Source organism: Schistocerca serialis, chromosome 4 (assembly GCF_023864345.2).
Source record: "Schistocerca serialis cubense isolate TAMUIC-IGC-003099 chromosome 4, iqSchSeri2.2, whole genome shotgun sequence".
NCBI classification, from domain to species: Eukaryota; Metazoa; Arthropoda; class Insecta; order Orthoptera; family Acrididae; genus Schistocerca; species Schistocerca serialis.
Genome location: NC_064641.1, coordinates 188,459,647 through 188,474,820, shown reverse-complemented (window position 1 = coordinate 188,474,820; position 15,174 = coordinate 188,459,647). Strand labels below are relative to the sequence as shown.

Genomic DNA, 15,174 nt, shown 5'->3' with positions numbered 1-15,174 from the left:
GTGCTGTACTTTATCAATGCCAACAACACTGCCTCGAATAGAGTATTTAAAGTATATCCTCTTGACATAGAACATTTTATACGTAGCAGAGAAGACTTCGTCTGTGTTTGAGGGCCTACATGTAACATCCAAAAGCTTTGTATAAATATACAACATGAAATCACATCCAAATAAAACTGTTTGGAAAAAAATATATCTAAAAACAAAGATGTGACTTACCAAATGAAAGTGCTGGCAGGTCGACAGACACACAAACAAACACAAACATACACACAAAATTCTAGCTTTCGCAACCAACGGTTGCTTCTTCAGGAAAGAGGGAAGGAGGAGGAAAGATGTCAATGTCAATGTCTGCTTGTGTCTGTGTATGTGCGGATGGATATGTGTGTGTGCGAGTGTATACCTGTCCTTTATTCCCCCAAGGTAAGTCTTTCCGCTCCCGGTATTGGAATGACTCCTTACCCTCTCCCTTAAAACCCACATCCTTTCATCTTTCCTCCTCCTTCCCTCTTTCCTGACGAAGCAACCGTTGGTTGCGAAAGCTAGAATTTTGTGTGTATGTTTGTGTTTGTTTGTGTGTCTGTCGACCTGCCAGCACTTTCATTTGGTAAGTCACATCATCTTTGTTTTTAGATATGTTTTTCCTACGTGGAATGTTTCCCTCTATTATGTTTGGAAAAGAAGTTATAAAAGCAGTATTTCATGTTGGACTTTTGATTGATCATTAGGTTTTGAATCACTCCCAGAAATGTTTACAATTCCAACAGTCACATTTTTAAAGCCATTACAAAGAGGATTCTTTTGAAATGTTGTCTCATATTTGTTTGTTTCATCTGCGAGGCTCTGTGGACTTAATTACTGAAAAGCAATTGGCAAAACTAGTGAAATTTCTGGTGATGGAGTGCTTGGCTATGAATACCAATTCTTTGAACTGTAAATATTTGGCCGTAACAATCTCACTGTGTTGTGCAACTTTTCCCAAACATGATAATCCTGTTGGTCATCACCACTTCGTCTTTCAATACTCAAGCTTCAATTTTCTAAAGAATTATTGTCAGTTGACACATTGTCGAATTCTTCTACTTTTAAATCACTTACTTCGCATTTTGACTCATCACTCACATTGAAAACTGCCCCAGTTTCATTACCATTAAGATGAGTGCAGTTTGATGGAAATATTATAGATGGTGGTTTCCGTTCCAGTTACTGCAAGGTAGAAATAATGAGGTGTGAGATGCCATCAACACATTGAGGTACTCGTGGTACGCTATGTATATTTCAGAACTCACCTCTCATGATGTTTCCTTTCTCAGTTTGCTGTCAGTTACTAAACAAACTTTGTAAATGAATATTGAGTGGAGAGAGTAGACAATGAAATAGGATATATATTAGGAGACAAATTTGGCAGTGCGTTAAAAGACCTAAGTCAAAACAAGACCATGGGGTAGATGACAGTCCCTGAGAATTATTGAGATCCTTAAGAGAGCCAGCCATGACAAATCTGCTCCACGTGGCTTGCAAGATAAGAGTTGGCAAAGTACCAGCAGACTTAAAGAAGAATGTAATAATTTAAGTTCCAAAGAAGGCAGGTGCTGAATATCAATTTAATATGTTCTGGTTGCAAAATACTGACACAGATTATTTATAGAAGTAGTGCAAAAACTGGCAGAAGCTGACCTCAGGGACGAACAATTTGGGTTCCAGAGGAATGAAGGAAAACACGAGGTAATACTGATCCTAAGGCATGTATTAGAACATACATTGAAGAAACATGAACTTACATTTACAGCATTTGTAGATTCAGAGAAAGCTTTTGATTATGTCAAGCGGACCATATTCTTCGTAACTATATTTGAAAAGGAAAGTTGCTGCTCACCATATAGCAGAGATGCTGAGTCTCAGATAGGCACAACGAAAATACTCTCACAATTGAAGTTTTCGGCCATAAGGCCTTCATCAACAATAGACGTCAGATGCACACGCACATGCAACTTGCACACACTCGCACTGCCAGTGTGGTTTCAGTTGTTTGAGACTGCAGGTGTGTGTGTGTGTGTGTGTGTGTGTGTGTGTGTGTGTGTGTGTGTTTGCCTGACGCCTATTGTTGATGAAGGCCTTATTGGCTGAAAGCTGTAATTGTGAGAGTCTTTTCATTGTGCATATCTACAACTCAGCACGTACTATATTCTTTGAAATTTGCCTGATGGTCAGAAGAAAGTGATTTTTTTTTTTTCAATTATTTTGTGTTATATGTTTGATTAAATTCAAAAACAAGAACATAAATACAATCAGACAAAACTTTTTTACAGTAAGCTTTGCTTCTTAGTGCTGGATATTGAACTATTTGTTAACACTGTCTGGAGCATTAAAAGAAAGGCACGAAAGAAAAAAAAAGAGAATGTTATCATACTAATTCTTACTACACCCCTTCATTTCTATACGTACCAGGGATAAAATGCAGGGAGTGAAAGATTACCTGCAACTTGTAGAGAAACCAGCCCAGAGTTGTAAGAGTTGACGGACATGAAAGGCAAACAGTAATTCAGAAGGGTGTGAAACAGGGTTTTAGCCCATCTCCAATGTTGTTCAATGTGAACATCAAGCAAGCAATAAAGGAAACCAAGAGAAATTTGGAAAGGGAATTAAAGTTAAGGGAGAAAAAATGAAAGCTTTGCAGTTTGCTGAAAACATTTTAATCAGTTAGAGACAGTGAAGGACTTAGAATAGGAGTTGAACAGAATGGATAGTGTTTTGATAAGAGGGGAGCTAGATCAGAATATGAGACATTAAAAGCAATAGATGAGTTTTGTTATTTGGGTAGCAAACTAGCTGAAATGGCAGAAGTGAAAACGATATAAAATGCACACTGGCAATAGCAAGAAAAGTGTTCCTGAAGAAGAGAAACATTTTAACATACAAAATAAATTTGAATATTATGAAGTCTTTTCTGAACGTATTTCTCTGAAATGTAGCGGATAAATAGTACAGACAAGAAGAGAGTAGTAGCTTTTGAATGTGGTGATATCAAAGAATGAAATCCTGTAGAGTATATGGGATAACTAATGAAGAGATACTGAACTGAATTGAGAATGAAAGTAATTTATGGCATAATTCGACCAAATGAAGGGTCTGTTCGATAAGACACATCCTGAGGCATCAAGGAATCATCTGTTTGGTAACAGTGAGAAGAAGGGTTGTTTAAAGTTGTGGTGGGAGTTGAAGGCATGAAGACAGAGACCAGTTTCAAATGCATGTAGGTTGCAATACTTCTGCAGAGACGTGCAGAGGATAGACTAGTTTAGAGCTGCATCAAACTAGACTTCAGACTGAAGGACATGACAGCAATGGAAAATAAGTATATTTCATTATCCACAGTACATGATTTATGTTTATTCAGTGTAATTTATAAACTGTGTGATACAAGATCCAATTTTGGATAAGTGTTGCACTCTCAGTAAGAATTTGAGGTGAAACTGAATCTATACTCCACAAAATGCTTGTCTTCCTGATGCAGAAATAAATTTTTCTTAAATTTTTTAACACTAAGCATTGTTAAAGGGAGATTTCACTAGATAGAGTGCCAACTGAAATATACAGGAAAATGGGTAGGATGTAAATACTAACGGCTAAATCTCTAGACCTTTGAGGGAAACTCAGATCTGTCAGATGTTCATAATTTATTTACAAATGCTTTTTCTTGATACAGGGAATTTTTGGGTAAGGGGTGAGAAAGAAGAGGAAGTGGGAGAATACAAGGTCTACCTGTCAGGAGTCAAAGCAGGAATAGCACAATGGGGTGTGGGGCCTTACATCAGGAAATAAATGGAACCCAGCGTAGTTGCAATAAGGTATGTAAACGAACGACTGATGTGGATAGATTTGACAGTGTCTAGCAAGAAAATTAGGATTGTGTCACTATATTCGCATTGTGAAGGGACAGATCAAGATAAGATGGGTAGTTTTTATGAGGCACTCAGTGATGTAGTTGTTAGAGTAAAGGACAAGGACAGTGTTCTGCTCATGGGTGACTTTAACGTCAGGATTGGAAATCGAACAGAAGGGTATGAAAAGGTTATGGGTAAATTTGGAGAGGATATGGAGGCCAACAGAAATGGGAAACAACTCATGGATTTCTGTGCCAGTATGGGCTTAGTAATCACAAACTCCTTTTTTAAACATAAGAACATTCACCGGTATACTTGGGAAGGCAGGGGAACCAGATCTGTCATTGACTATATAATAACAGATCAGGAATTCAGGAAGGCTGTGAGGGACACAAGTGTATTCAGGGGATTCTTTGATGACACTGATCACTAATTAATCTGCAGTGAAATTGGTATTGTGAGGCTGAAAGTGCAGGAGGTCAGGTCCATGTGTAGGAGGATAAGAGTGGAGAAACTTCAGGATAAGGAAATCAGACACAAGTACATAACAGTGTTCTCAGAAAGGTACCAGTTAGTTGAATGTAGTCAATTACAGTCATTGGAAAAGGAATGGACAAGGTACAGGGACACAGTACTAGAAGTGGCTAAAGAATGTCTTGGAACAGTATTGTGTAAAAGTAGGATGAAGCAAACAGCTTGGTGGAATGACACAGTCAAGGCAGCCTGTAAAAGGAAAGAGAAGGTGTATCAAAAATGGCTACGTACTAGAACTCAGGTAGACAGAGAAAGTTATGTTGAAGAAAGAAACAAAGCCAAACAGATAATTGCAGCATCCAAGAAGAAATCTTGGGAAGACTTTGGAAACAGGTTGGAGACTATGGGTCAAGCTGCTGGAAAACCATTCTGGAGTGTAATTAGCAGTCTTCGAAAGGGAGGTAAAAAGGAAATGACAAGTATTTTGAACAGGCCAGGAAAACTGCTGGTGAATCCTGTGGATGCCTTGGGCAGATGGAGGGAATATTTTGAAGAGTTGCTCAATGTAGGTGAAAATGAGATCAGTAATGTTTCAGATTTCGAGGTAGAGTGGGATAGGAATGATGATGGAAATAGGATCACATTTGAGGAAGTGTAGAAAATGGTCAATAGATTGCAGTGCAATAAAGCAGCTGGGGTGGATGAAATTAAGTCGGAACTCATCAAATACAGTGGAATGTCGGGTCTTAAATGGCTACACAGGATAATTGAAATGGCCTGGGAGTCGGGACAGATTCCATCAGACTGGACAAAAGCAGTAATCACACCAATCTTTAAACATGGAAACAGAAAAGAATGTAACAACTACAGAGGTATCTCTTTAATCAGTGTTGTGGGTAAAATCTTCTCAGGTATTGTTGAAAGGAAAGTGCAAGTATTAGTTGAGGACCAATTGGATGAAAATCAGTGTGGGTTTAGGCCTCTTAGAGGCTGTCAGGACCAGATCTTTAGCTTACGGCAAATAATGGAGAAGTGTTATGAGTAGAACAGGGAATTGTATCTATGCTTTATAGATCTAGAAAAGGCATATGACCGGGTTCCTAGGAGGAAGTTATTGTCTGTTCTACGAGATTATGGGATGGGAGGCAAACTTTTGCAAGCAAGTAAAGGTCTTTACATGGATAGTCAGGCAGCAGTTAGAGTTGACGGTAAATTGAGTTCATGGTTCAGAGTAGTTTCAGGGGTAAGACAAGGCTGCAACCTGTCTCCACTGTTGTTCATATTATTTATGGATCATATGTTGAAAACAATAGACTGGCTGGGTGAGATTAAGATATGTGAACACAAAATAATCAGTCTTGCATATGCGGATGACTTAGTTGTGATGGCAGATTCGATTGAATGTTTGCAAAGTAATATTTCAGAGCTAGATCAGAAATGTAAGGACTATGGTATGAAGATTAGCATCTCCAAAACGAAAGTAATGTCAGTGGGAAAGAAATATAAACGGATTGAGTGCCAAATAGGAGGAACAAAGTTAGAACAGGTCGACGGTTTCAAGTACTTAGGATGCATATTCTCACAGGATGGCAACATAGTGAAAGAACTGGAAGCGAGGTGTAGCAAAGCTAATGCAGTGAGTGCTCAGCTATGATCTACTCTCTTCTGCAAGAAGGAAGTCAGTACCAAGACTAAGTTATCTGTGCACCATTCAGTCTTACGACCAACTTTGTTGTATGGGAGCGAAAGCTGGGTGGATTCAGGTTACCTTATCAACAAGGTTGAGGTTACGGATATGAAAGTAGCTAGGATGATTGCAGGTACTAATAGATGGGAACAATGGCAGGAGGGTGTCCACAATGAGGAAATCAAAGAAAAACTGGGAATGAACTCTATAGATGTAACAGTCAGGGCGAACAGGCTTAGATGATGGGGTCATGTTACACGCATGGGAGAAGCAAGGTTACCCAAGAGACTCATGGGTTCAGCAGTAGAGGGTAGGAGGAGTTGGGGCAGACCAAGGAGAAGGTACCTGGATTCGGTTAAGAATGATTTTGAAGTAATAGTTTTAACATCAGAAGAGGCACCAATGTTAGCACTGAATAGGGGATCATGGAGGAATTTTATAAGGGGGGCTATGCTCCAGACTGAACGCTGAAAGGCATAATCAGTCTTAGATGATGATGATGATGATGATGATGATGATGATGATGATGAAGGAATTTGCGTCCTGGTTGTCTGTGTCAACAACATTGTCCATCCTTCTCAGTTGTGTAACTGGAGTGCCCATAAGCCAAGATGTATCCAAACTGCAAATTAGGAGTCAACCAAAAGAAGCAGATGCAATTGCTTGAAGTTCACCACTAATGTTGTATAGAGTATCCCTCTTCACACTGAACAAAAATTATCAATAGAATACCATGGAATAGTATATCTCTACCTTCATTTCTCATCTTCCAATTACAGTTAATGGAGACCATAAAGAAAGGAGAAAATGGTAACTGAAAATGTGGAATTCGCTATCTGCAGCAGCTGGGAAGTTCAACCCAAAATCACAAATACTGTTCATTCAAACAGGACTGGAATATGAAATCACACCAGTAAACTTGAAATGTTAGTGACAGTAAGATGAATTATTCAGTGTTGAATTGAGAAAACTTATTGCCTTTTTAAAATTGTTTCTACTAAAATTAATCACAAAGTTATTCCTAAAAAGCAGTTTCTCTTCCTCCAAGGTTTGATTCTGCCCCTTTTCTCTTCTCTTTGCATACTATTGAACATTGCCATATAAATTTGTCAACAAAGGCAATTATGCAGTAGCTGAGATAGAGAAGAGAGAACTTGAACTTGAGACTTGGATAATATAAGTACATTTTACAATTTAGTGGAATCATTGACTGAAGTCCCTGTTAATCAGAGTTAAGTCCATTTAATTTGAATAATCACATCGTTGATAATTAACTCAGCCTTGACATTATCTGATAAAAAACGTAAACACGAAAACAATACATACAATTTGGGTCAAGGTAACGATCTGAACCACCCGTATGAGTTTCAGCTCATAATGCACAACCACTTGGTGTACCACCTCCAAAAACATTACTGATCAGCAAGAGCTTGTATTAGTGTGGTATTCCAAATTAGAACAGCCCGCACAAGAATCAAATAGCTGGTATGTAACTGTAACAGTACATGTATCAATGCATTGTAGCAGTGGAGTCCCAAAGCAAACACTGAACATGTTCACAACTACCAGTTTAGAAGGGGATCTTTTCATTATCGTTGCACTTCCTCAAATTTTCCTATGGATAAACCTTAGTAACTGTAAATAATATTAATTAAGCTACTGGCGGCAACTGTCCACTGCTAACATGAAAGGTGAGGAGAGTGGAATACAAACACCTGTGTAACCATCCAGCTTTGGTTTTCCATGGATTTCTTAAATCACCTCAGGCAAATGCTGAGACAGTGCAAGAAACCAGCTGTGGCCTTGTTTAAGCAACTATCTTTGTCCAATCCAAGTAGGCCTTATTGGTACATCAGTCGTCAACATCAACAAAATGTTACTTCAGCCTTCTTTCACAAGTGATGATGTCCTTCACAGTCAATCCCATTCATTGAAGTAGTGTTTGAGTTTGTTGCAAGTAAAATACCCGCAGGGGCTCAGCATTTGATTGCTGGGTATGGGCTGGTTGACCCCGGGTTCCTGAGCTGGGGACTGGTAAGCAGCATCAGTCCTCTGTTACCGTAAACTGCGGGCCCACTTCAGCTACCACCACACGGCACAGTGGTGAAATGTTGTGTGTTTTGGAGAACAGAGGCCTTGGCTTCACCGGCTGGATGCGAGGAAGTACACACCTCTATAAGAAAAAACCTCAACCTCAAAGTGTGTTATGTGCTGAGGTGAATGGCTGTTGAGGTAAAATAGTCTAACGGGAAACCTCTGGGGCACCTGCTGCCCCTCAGTTGTAGAAAGCTTGCTGAGGCATGCAGGGCTCTGCCTGGGTTGACAGTTGTTTCCCCAGCATCTCGTGGGATCCCTACAGAATGGTCTCATCAAACTACTACTAATGACGGGATGGGTGTACCATCAGGTAGTACCTACACCCATTCGTCAAAGAGAGCTCGGTTGGTCAGTCCTCCTGAAAAGAAGTCTCGGACTCATAGTAACAGGGTGTTAATATGCCATAACGTTTTCATTGTAATCAAGTGAACAGGGGGAACCTTCGAGAAGATCTCCCCTTTCTATATTCACAAGGCATTGGAAGGTATTGCTGGGTCTCTAAAACGTGTCAGACGACTTCATAATGGAACACTTCTAGTTGAAACTGCTGATTCAAACCAAGTATCTAAGCTTCTGGGATGTAAAGCCTTAAGGAGGTTGATTTGCATCACACTCTTAACGTCAGTAAGTGCATGGTTACCTGCTGTGATGTAACGGAGATGGACCCCGCAGAGTTACGTGAAGAATGGAAAAATATGGGCATTGCTGAAGTGCAGAACCATGTGAGGAGAGTCGAAGGCAAATTGGAAAAACCTGCAGCATTCATTCTAATGTTTAGTACTCCAGAGTTACCTCAACAATACTTCCAGGCTATATCTGTCTTAAGGTTTTCTCATTTGTTGCTAACGCAATGGGATGCTTCAAATGTCACAGATTTGGCCATACCACTATGGGATGTAATGGGAGGGCTATGTGTGGCAGTTGTGGAGGCTCAGCTCATGAATCAGACAATTCTTGTACACTTACTCCGAAATGTGTAAGCTGCTCTGGTGATCACCCACTGTGGAACAGAAAGTGTGAGGTTGACAATGAGGAAAGGGAAATTCAGTAGTTGAAAGTCAAGAGGTGCATACCCTATGGTGAAGCTGAAAAGCTTTCAAAGCTATGCAACCTTTGGTTTTTGTTACTTGTTTTGCATCGGCCCTTAAGACGCCAATCACCAAGTGTGGTGCCTGCACACGAACACAGTCGACAGATTCAAGCACAAGTACATGCACTTGTCAGTGTACCTGTGGGGAAAGTGCTACACTTGAAACAGAAATTGTTTGGAAGCTGTTGGTGATGAGCTTACCACCTAAGCCACATGCCACTGTGCAAAAGCAAGGCATATAATGACATTAGGCAAGACACAGTCACTGAAAATGTTGTCTTTCAGGATATTCATTAGTTGCTCTCACACTTAAAGCTACTTCGCCGAGCATGGTTAAAACTGATACATGTAGTCTTCTCTGGTGAATGGCCCAGGTTTCCAGCCTCCTAATGGTCAGCTGTAGCTGCCTTGTCACCATCATTAAGATCAGAAGAAGAGGAGAAGATTGCAAAGTTACCCACAAACAAAGAGCATTTGACAGAGCTCCTGACTGAAGAAGAAATGCCACTGATAGCAATAGCAAACAACGTGACACTGAGTACACTGCCTTGGGGGATCCCATTCTCTTGAACATAGCAGTCAGAAAAGGCATCACCAACACCACATCGAAAATGCTGGTTCTCGAGAAATGATTGGATAAGAAGTGGCAGGCATCCACAGAGTCCCCATTCATGAAGATGGTGAAGGATGATGTACCTCAAAGTACTGTCGTATGCCTTCTCAAAGTCAGAAACCAAATGGTTTCAGCATAAGGTCGACACCTGTATCACTGTCTCCAGTAGAATTTAAGTTCTCAGGGGTAGAATGGTAGCACCTGAAACCGCACTGGGAGTGGTTCAGGTGATCTCGGGATTCGAGCAGCAAGACACTGTAGCAGATGACCATGCGTTCTAGAGTCTTCTCCATACAGTTGGTAAGGGCTACTCTCTGGTAAATGTTAGGGGCGCTATGGTACTTGCCTGGTTTCCAGAATGAAATTAACATTGCCTCCTTCCAAGTCATGGGTTACTTCCCACATGGAGAATGTAAGGTTGTACACTTACTCATTATGTGAGAAGAAATGGAGCTTCCTCATTTCTGCAGTCCTACAGAACACCTGAAAAGGAGGAGCTTGTCTGGATGATGCAGTGACAGTAAAAAAGTGTTCAGCTAAAATCTGAGCCAAGTCTTCTGGCGCGTCCATCAAGACCTCATTACCTGACAAGGCCGTAAGGGGACATGTACTGCCCTCCGCCTTTTTGAGTCCCACACTTGCACAGTGGAAGTGGAGTGATTAACGGAAGTTGTGAATTCCGTCCAGGAAGCCCTCTTCCATTCTCTTATCACTTGCCTCACATGTGCTCTCGCAGATCTGAAGGCATAGAAGGTTTTCTGTAGTCGGATGGTGTTTGAAGTTCTGACCCTGAATGCCAATCGAGAGTTGTCATTCCACAAAGGTACAGGGCTGTCATCCGAGGTAAGCCATTCCCTCAACCAAAGCAACCAACTCCTCCCATAAGTAATATAATTATGTAAGGAGTTAATCAACTTCTGGTTTATCATCATAATCATTTCACCCATCTACATGTTACAGGTTTTCTTAACTACTCAAGATGTCTCATTCATTGACCCACAATGGAAGGGGGGGAGGGGGAATACCTTTCCTCCTCCACACACACACACACACACACACACACACACACACACACACACACACCCTCCTCCCTATACTTCCCACACTGAGCTTGTGCTGTTTTTGATAGCCTTGTCATATACCTTCCTTTCTTCCTTCATAATACAGTAAATAAGATTCATTACATGCAGAATTCATCTTCACTAGAAGTAGTTATCAAAGTTTTGTTTGTTTTTTATGTTTATGGTAAACTGTTCTATTTTTTTCAGCTCTAACATTTGTGACTGTCAAAGGAAAGGACATTCATTCTGGAAACATCGAAGCAGTTAGCACAAAAGAAAAATCAAAATTTCCTCAAGATTTTTTCCCAGAGGTAACGTATCCAATAAAAAATTAATAATTATGAATATGAAATGTATCATAACATCCCCTGTCATATATGAATTTCAAACTGTCTTAGAACTGACAATTTTGTTGTGTGAAGAAAATAGTAAATAGGAAATATGGTAGGAGTGTGAACTCCAAAATACAGTGTGTTTCAAAAAGAATGATCTGATTTCAAAACTCTATATTTATTGATGAAATCATACTACAAACATGGGATGGAACACAAAATACTCAAAGTCTTAATTTTAACTCTGTGATTACAAATGCTGTGTGTGTCCACCACCAGCAGCACAAATGACATATAGATGGTTGCTAAATTCATTATAAACTTTAAACAACATATTTGCTTTAACAGAAATCATGGCTGCTGTTACGCTGCTCTTCACTTCTTTTATGTCACCAGATAGAGAGGAGATGAACATATTTTCCTTCACATATTCCCACACGAAAAAATGTTGTGTCCCAGGATCCCAAGCAGCCTATCCAGTGTTGAGACCGTGTGTCATTGAAAAACTGACGATGTTTGGCCAGCATGTTGGTGCTACATCTTGTTGGAAAATGACGTCATCAGAGTGCTCCTGAAGTAGTGGAAAAAGTCAGTTCTGCAGCATTTGAAGATAGCTCGACACAGGGCAGAGCACACTGAACCCCAAGACACTACCCTGCATTCTTGGCCTCAAAACTCCTGAGACAAGCCCCATGCAGTTTTTTTCTTCATGGAAGATTTGAAGGAAAGTGTGTTCATCCCTACCTCACACTGTAGAGTAGAAAAAGCCAAGAACAGAATAACAGGTGCCTTAACGTCTGTAAAAGGAGATACATCGCTTAAAGTTAGTGGCGAATTTAGATATCATCTAGATGTTATTCATGCTGCTGCTGGTGGTAGATGCATAGAGCATTTGTAATAGTGTAGCTCAAACTTTAAGGTTTTGTTAGAATTTCACAATTCATCCCATAATTTGTAGTACACTCTTATCAATAAGTATACACACATGCTACCCCCTCCCCTACACCGCTCCTTCAGTTCCTGACCTCCATCCCACACATGCACATGCACCTACATTGTGCGGCGGATTTGTTTATGTGTAATTCCCACCTGTCCACCTGAATCGTACCATCCTATGCCAATCTGTTTATGGCTATCTGGAGATAATCTTCCTAGCCTCCCGAGACCCTACACACCGTGAGTAATTCACGTTCAGCCCCCAGGGGGCTTACCGCTCTTTTGCGGGTTCCTGCTTGGCTACCAAGGGACCCCACCCTTCACAGCATTTTTCCCTCCCATGCTGCATGTATGTTCTCTTGTTGTTCTTCTTCCCCTCCCTTGGGGAACATGTCTGGGCTGTTTTTGGAAATGTATTCTGCATTTTCGGTAGTCGGTATCAGAATACTCTCTGCTGTTCCTTTTTTCTTTCTTCGTTCATCTTCTCATATCCTTCCTCTGCTTTGGCATTTTAGGTTCCTGTTCTTCCTCCCTGTGTGCCCCTGAACGCCAGCCCACGCACCTGACACATAACAGGTTACAGGGTAACATAATTCCCAGCCCCGGGTCGAGACGTATGGTTCACACATACCCCTTGGTACAGACTGCTACCTTATCAACTTGCCGATTGGACCCTCTGTCAGGCGTTGGGGAGGTGTGAACTATCACCTATGGGGGGGGGGGGGGTGTGCACCCCCTTGTAAAAGGGTCTCCCAGTTGGAAGGAGCGCACCATAGGAGATGCTGGTAATCATGGGGGATTTTCTCACAGTGAGTCAGTCATCTTCACAATCAACATCTACAAAACGTAAATGGAATGAGGCTTAAGATTCAAAGACTCTCCCAGCTGCACCAATATTCCTCGTTGTTCCATGTACTGAAGACTGTCAATCCTTTGCTACGTTAAATCCGTTTATTACTGAGAAAGGTGTTGATGCAATTTTGCTGGCCTTACGAAATCTTGCTCTAGTTTACGCTATGGCACTTTGCTTTTGGAGACTACTTCTGATCTCAAGCACAACTACTGCCTGCAGATTTTCTCCTCCATGGATACCCTGTTCGTGTCGAGGTCCAGTGAACGCTGAATTCTTCCTGTGATGTTATTTACACTAGACTGCTCGATGGTCTGACTGAGACAGAAATCCAAACATACCTCTCTGATCAGGGTGTCATTGCCGTCCATCAGGGGATGGAGAAAGTAGTTGGCTCCTTAGTGCCCACACACACTCTTTCTCACTTTTGATAGAGTGGTACTTCTGTCAAAGATCAAAGCTGGTTATGAAGTTATCATAGTTAGACCGTTTGTTCCAAACCTGATGTGCTGCTACCAGTGTCATCATTTCAGCCACACTCGCGAGTCCTGTCGACACGCAGCTAATGTGTAACCTGTGGTATGGATGCTCAAGAGGGCGATTGTCTGCCTTCTCCCTGCTGCATCAACTGCAATGGCGACCATGTCACCATCTCCTGTGATTGTCCTGTGTATCTCAATGAGCAGGCTGTCCAGGAGATCCGGGTGAAGGAAAAAGTGCCTTACCCGGATGCTCTCGAGTTGTTGGGTAGTTGGAAACCATGTGTTCTACCATCTGGCACCTACAGTACTGTTCTTGCTACATCTCGCTTGATGAAGGACATGGCCACGCAGAAATTATACTTCAAATTTAGCACCGCAGTTGTGAAATCGCCCAGTGACATGGTAGCATCCCCGTCTCCTCCTCCAGCAGTGCAACACCCCACCAAACTATCGCCTCAAGGGACGAAGTCATCAGCTAAACAACTGGCGGGCTAGAAAGGACAGAAGGAATACTCCTGTGAGGACTTCCGATGTCCCTCCAGTCAACCAACACCTGAGTCTTCCTCTGCTAACCAGAAGGACTCGAAGTCGAACAAAGGCAGATGGTCTTATCCTTCGCCCACTCGAAGATCCTCTTCAATGGCGTCACCATGTGATACCCTCTCCCAGCCATCTTCCGTGTCACTGGTGTGCACCACCAGTCCTGGACTCCGCAGGCCAACAGCAGAAGAAAGCCAACGCTTCTGTAGACCTCGTGCAGCAGGAGCCTCTTGCCTCTGCGCCTTCTAGAAGCGAGTCTTCGAAGGCTGGCAATCAGCAGCCACTGAGGTGACACCTTTTATTTTTTACTCGTCATGACTCTCATCCAGTGGAACATTTGCGGCCTTTGGTCGAACAAAGGGGGTCTACAGCTGTTCTTATAATCGCAGCATCCACTTGTTCTCTGACTTCAGAAAACAAAATTGCTGCCTCACGGCTACTTTGAGCTCTCGCGTTTCTTCCTGGTCTGTTTTGACCTTCTGCCCGAGGTCAGCATTCCTTCTCTTGGGGCAATCATGCTGCACGTGTTGGATGACATTCATAGTCAAGCCATCTCCCTGACTACCCACCTTCAAGCTGTTGCAGTTTGCCTTTTCCTTCCTCACTTGACCTTTTCGCTTTGTACCATTTACATCCTCCATCATACGACGTCACCAGGGCAGACTTCCTCTAGCTTATTGGGCAGCGGCTACCTCACTCCTATCTGCTGCTTGGTGACTTTAATGTGCACCATCCCCTTTGAGGTTCTCCCAGAAAGTGTCTGAGAAGTGCCCTCTTGGCTGACCTCAATCAGCTTAACCTCTGCTGCCTTAACACAGGAGCACTCGTGTTCCTTTCAGACTCAAAGCACACCTATTCCCATTTGGACCTATCCTTCTGCACTGCCCAGCTTGCCCATCATCTCGAGTGATCCATTCTCTCTGACACGTACTCAAGCGACCATTTCCCATGTGCTATCTGTTTGCTGATTCCTAACCCACGTCCATGAACACCCAAATGGCAGCTCCAGTGCCAGACGACGTCCACATTCAGATGTTGCAGTACCTTTCTCTTGCGGGCAAGCACTTTCTGCTTCATACGTACAACCCCTTTGGCTTCATGCAGCGGCCTGTGTTCGCCTTGGCCTTC

General features: G+C 42.0%; 1 protein-coding gene across 5 annotated transcripts in view; it reads left to right on the top strand.

Annotated features, from left to right (window-relative positions):
* Positions 1–15,174, top strand: part of LOC126475247 (inositol polyphosphate-5-phosphatase A) — a 327,646-nt gene that overhangs the window by 114,768 nt on the left and 197,704 nt on the right. For all 5 annotated transcript variants that reach the window (XM_050102946.1, XM_050102949.1, XM_050102944.1 and 2 more), the window contains one exon: positions 11,114–11,217. In XM_050102946.1, the coding sequence (XP_049958903.1) occupies positions 11,114–11,217 (104 nt within the window). The remainder of the gene's footprint in view (positions 1–11,113; positions 11,218–15,174) is intronic.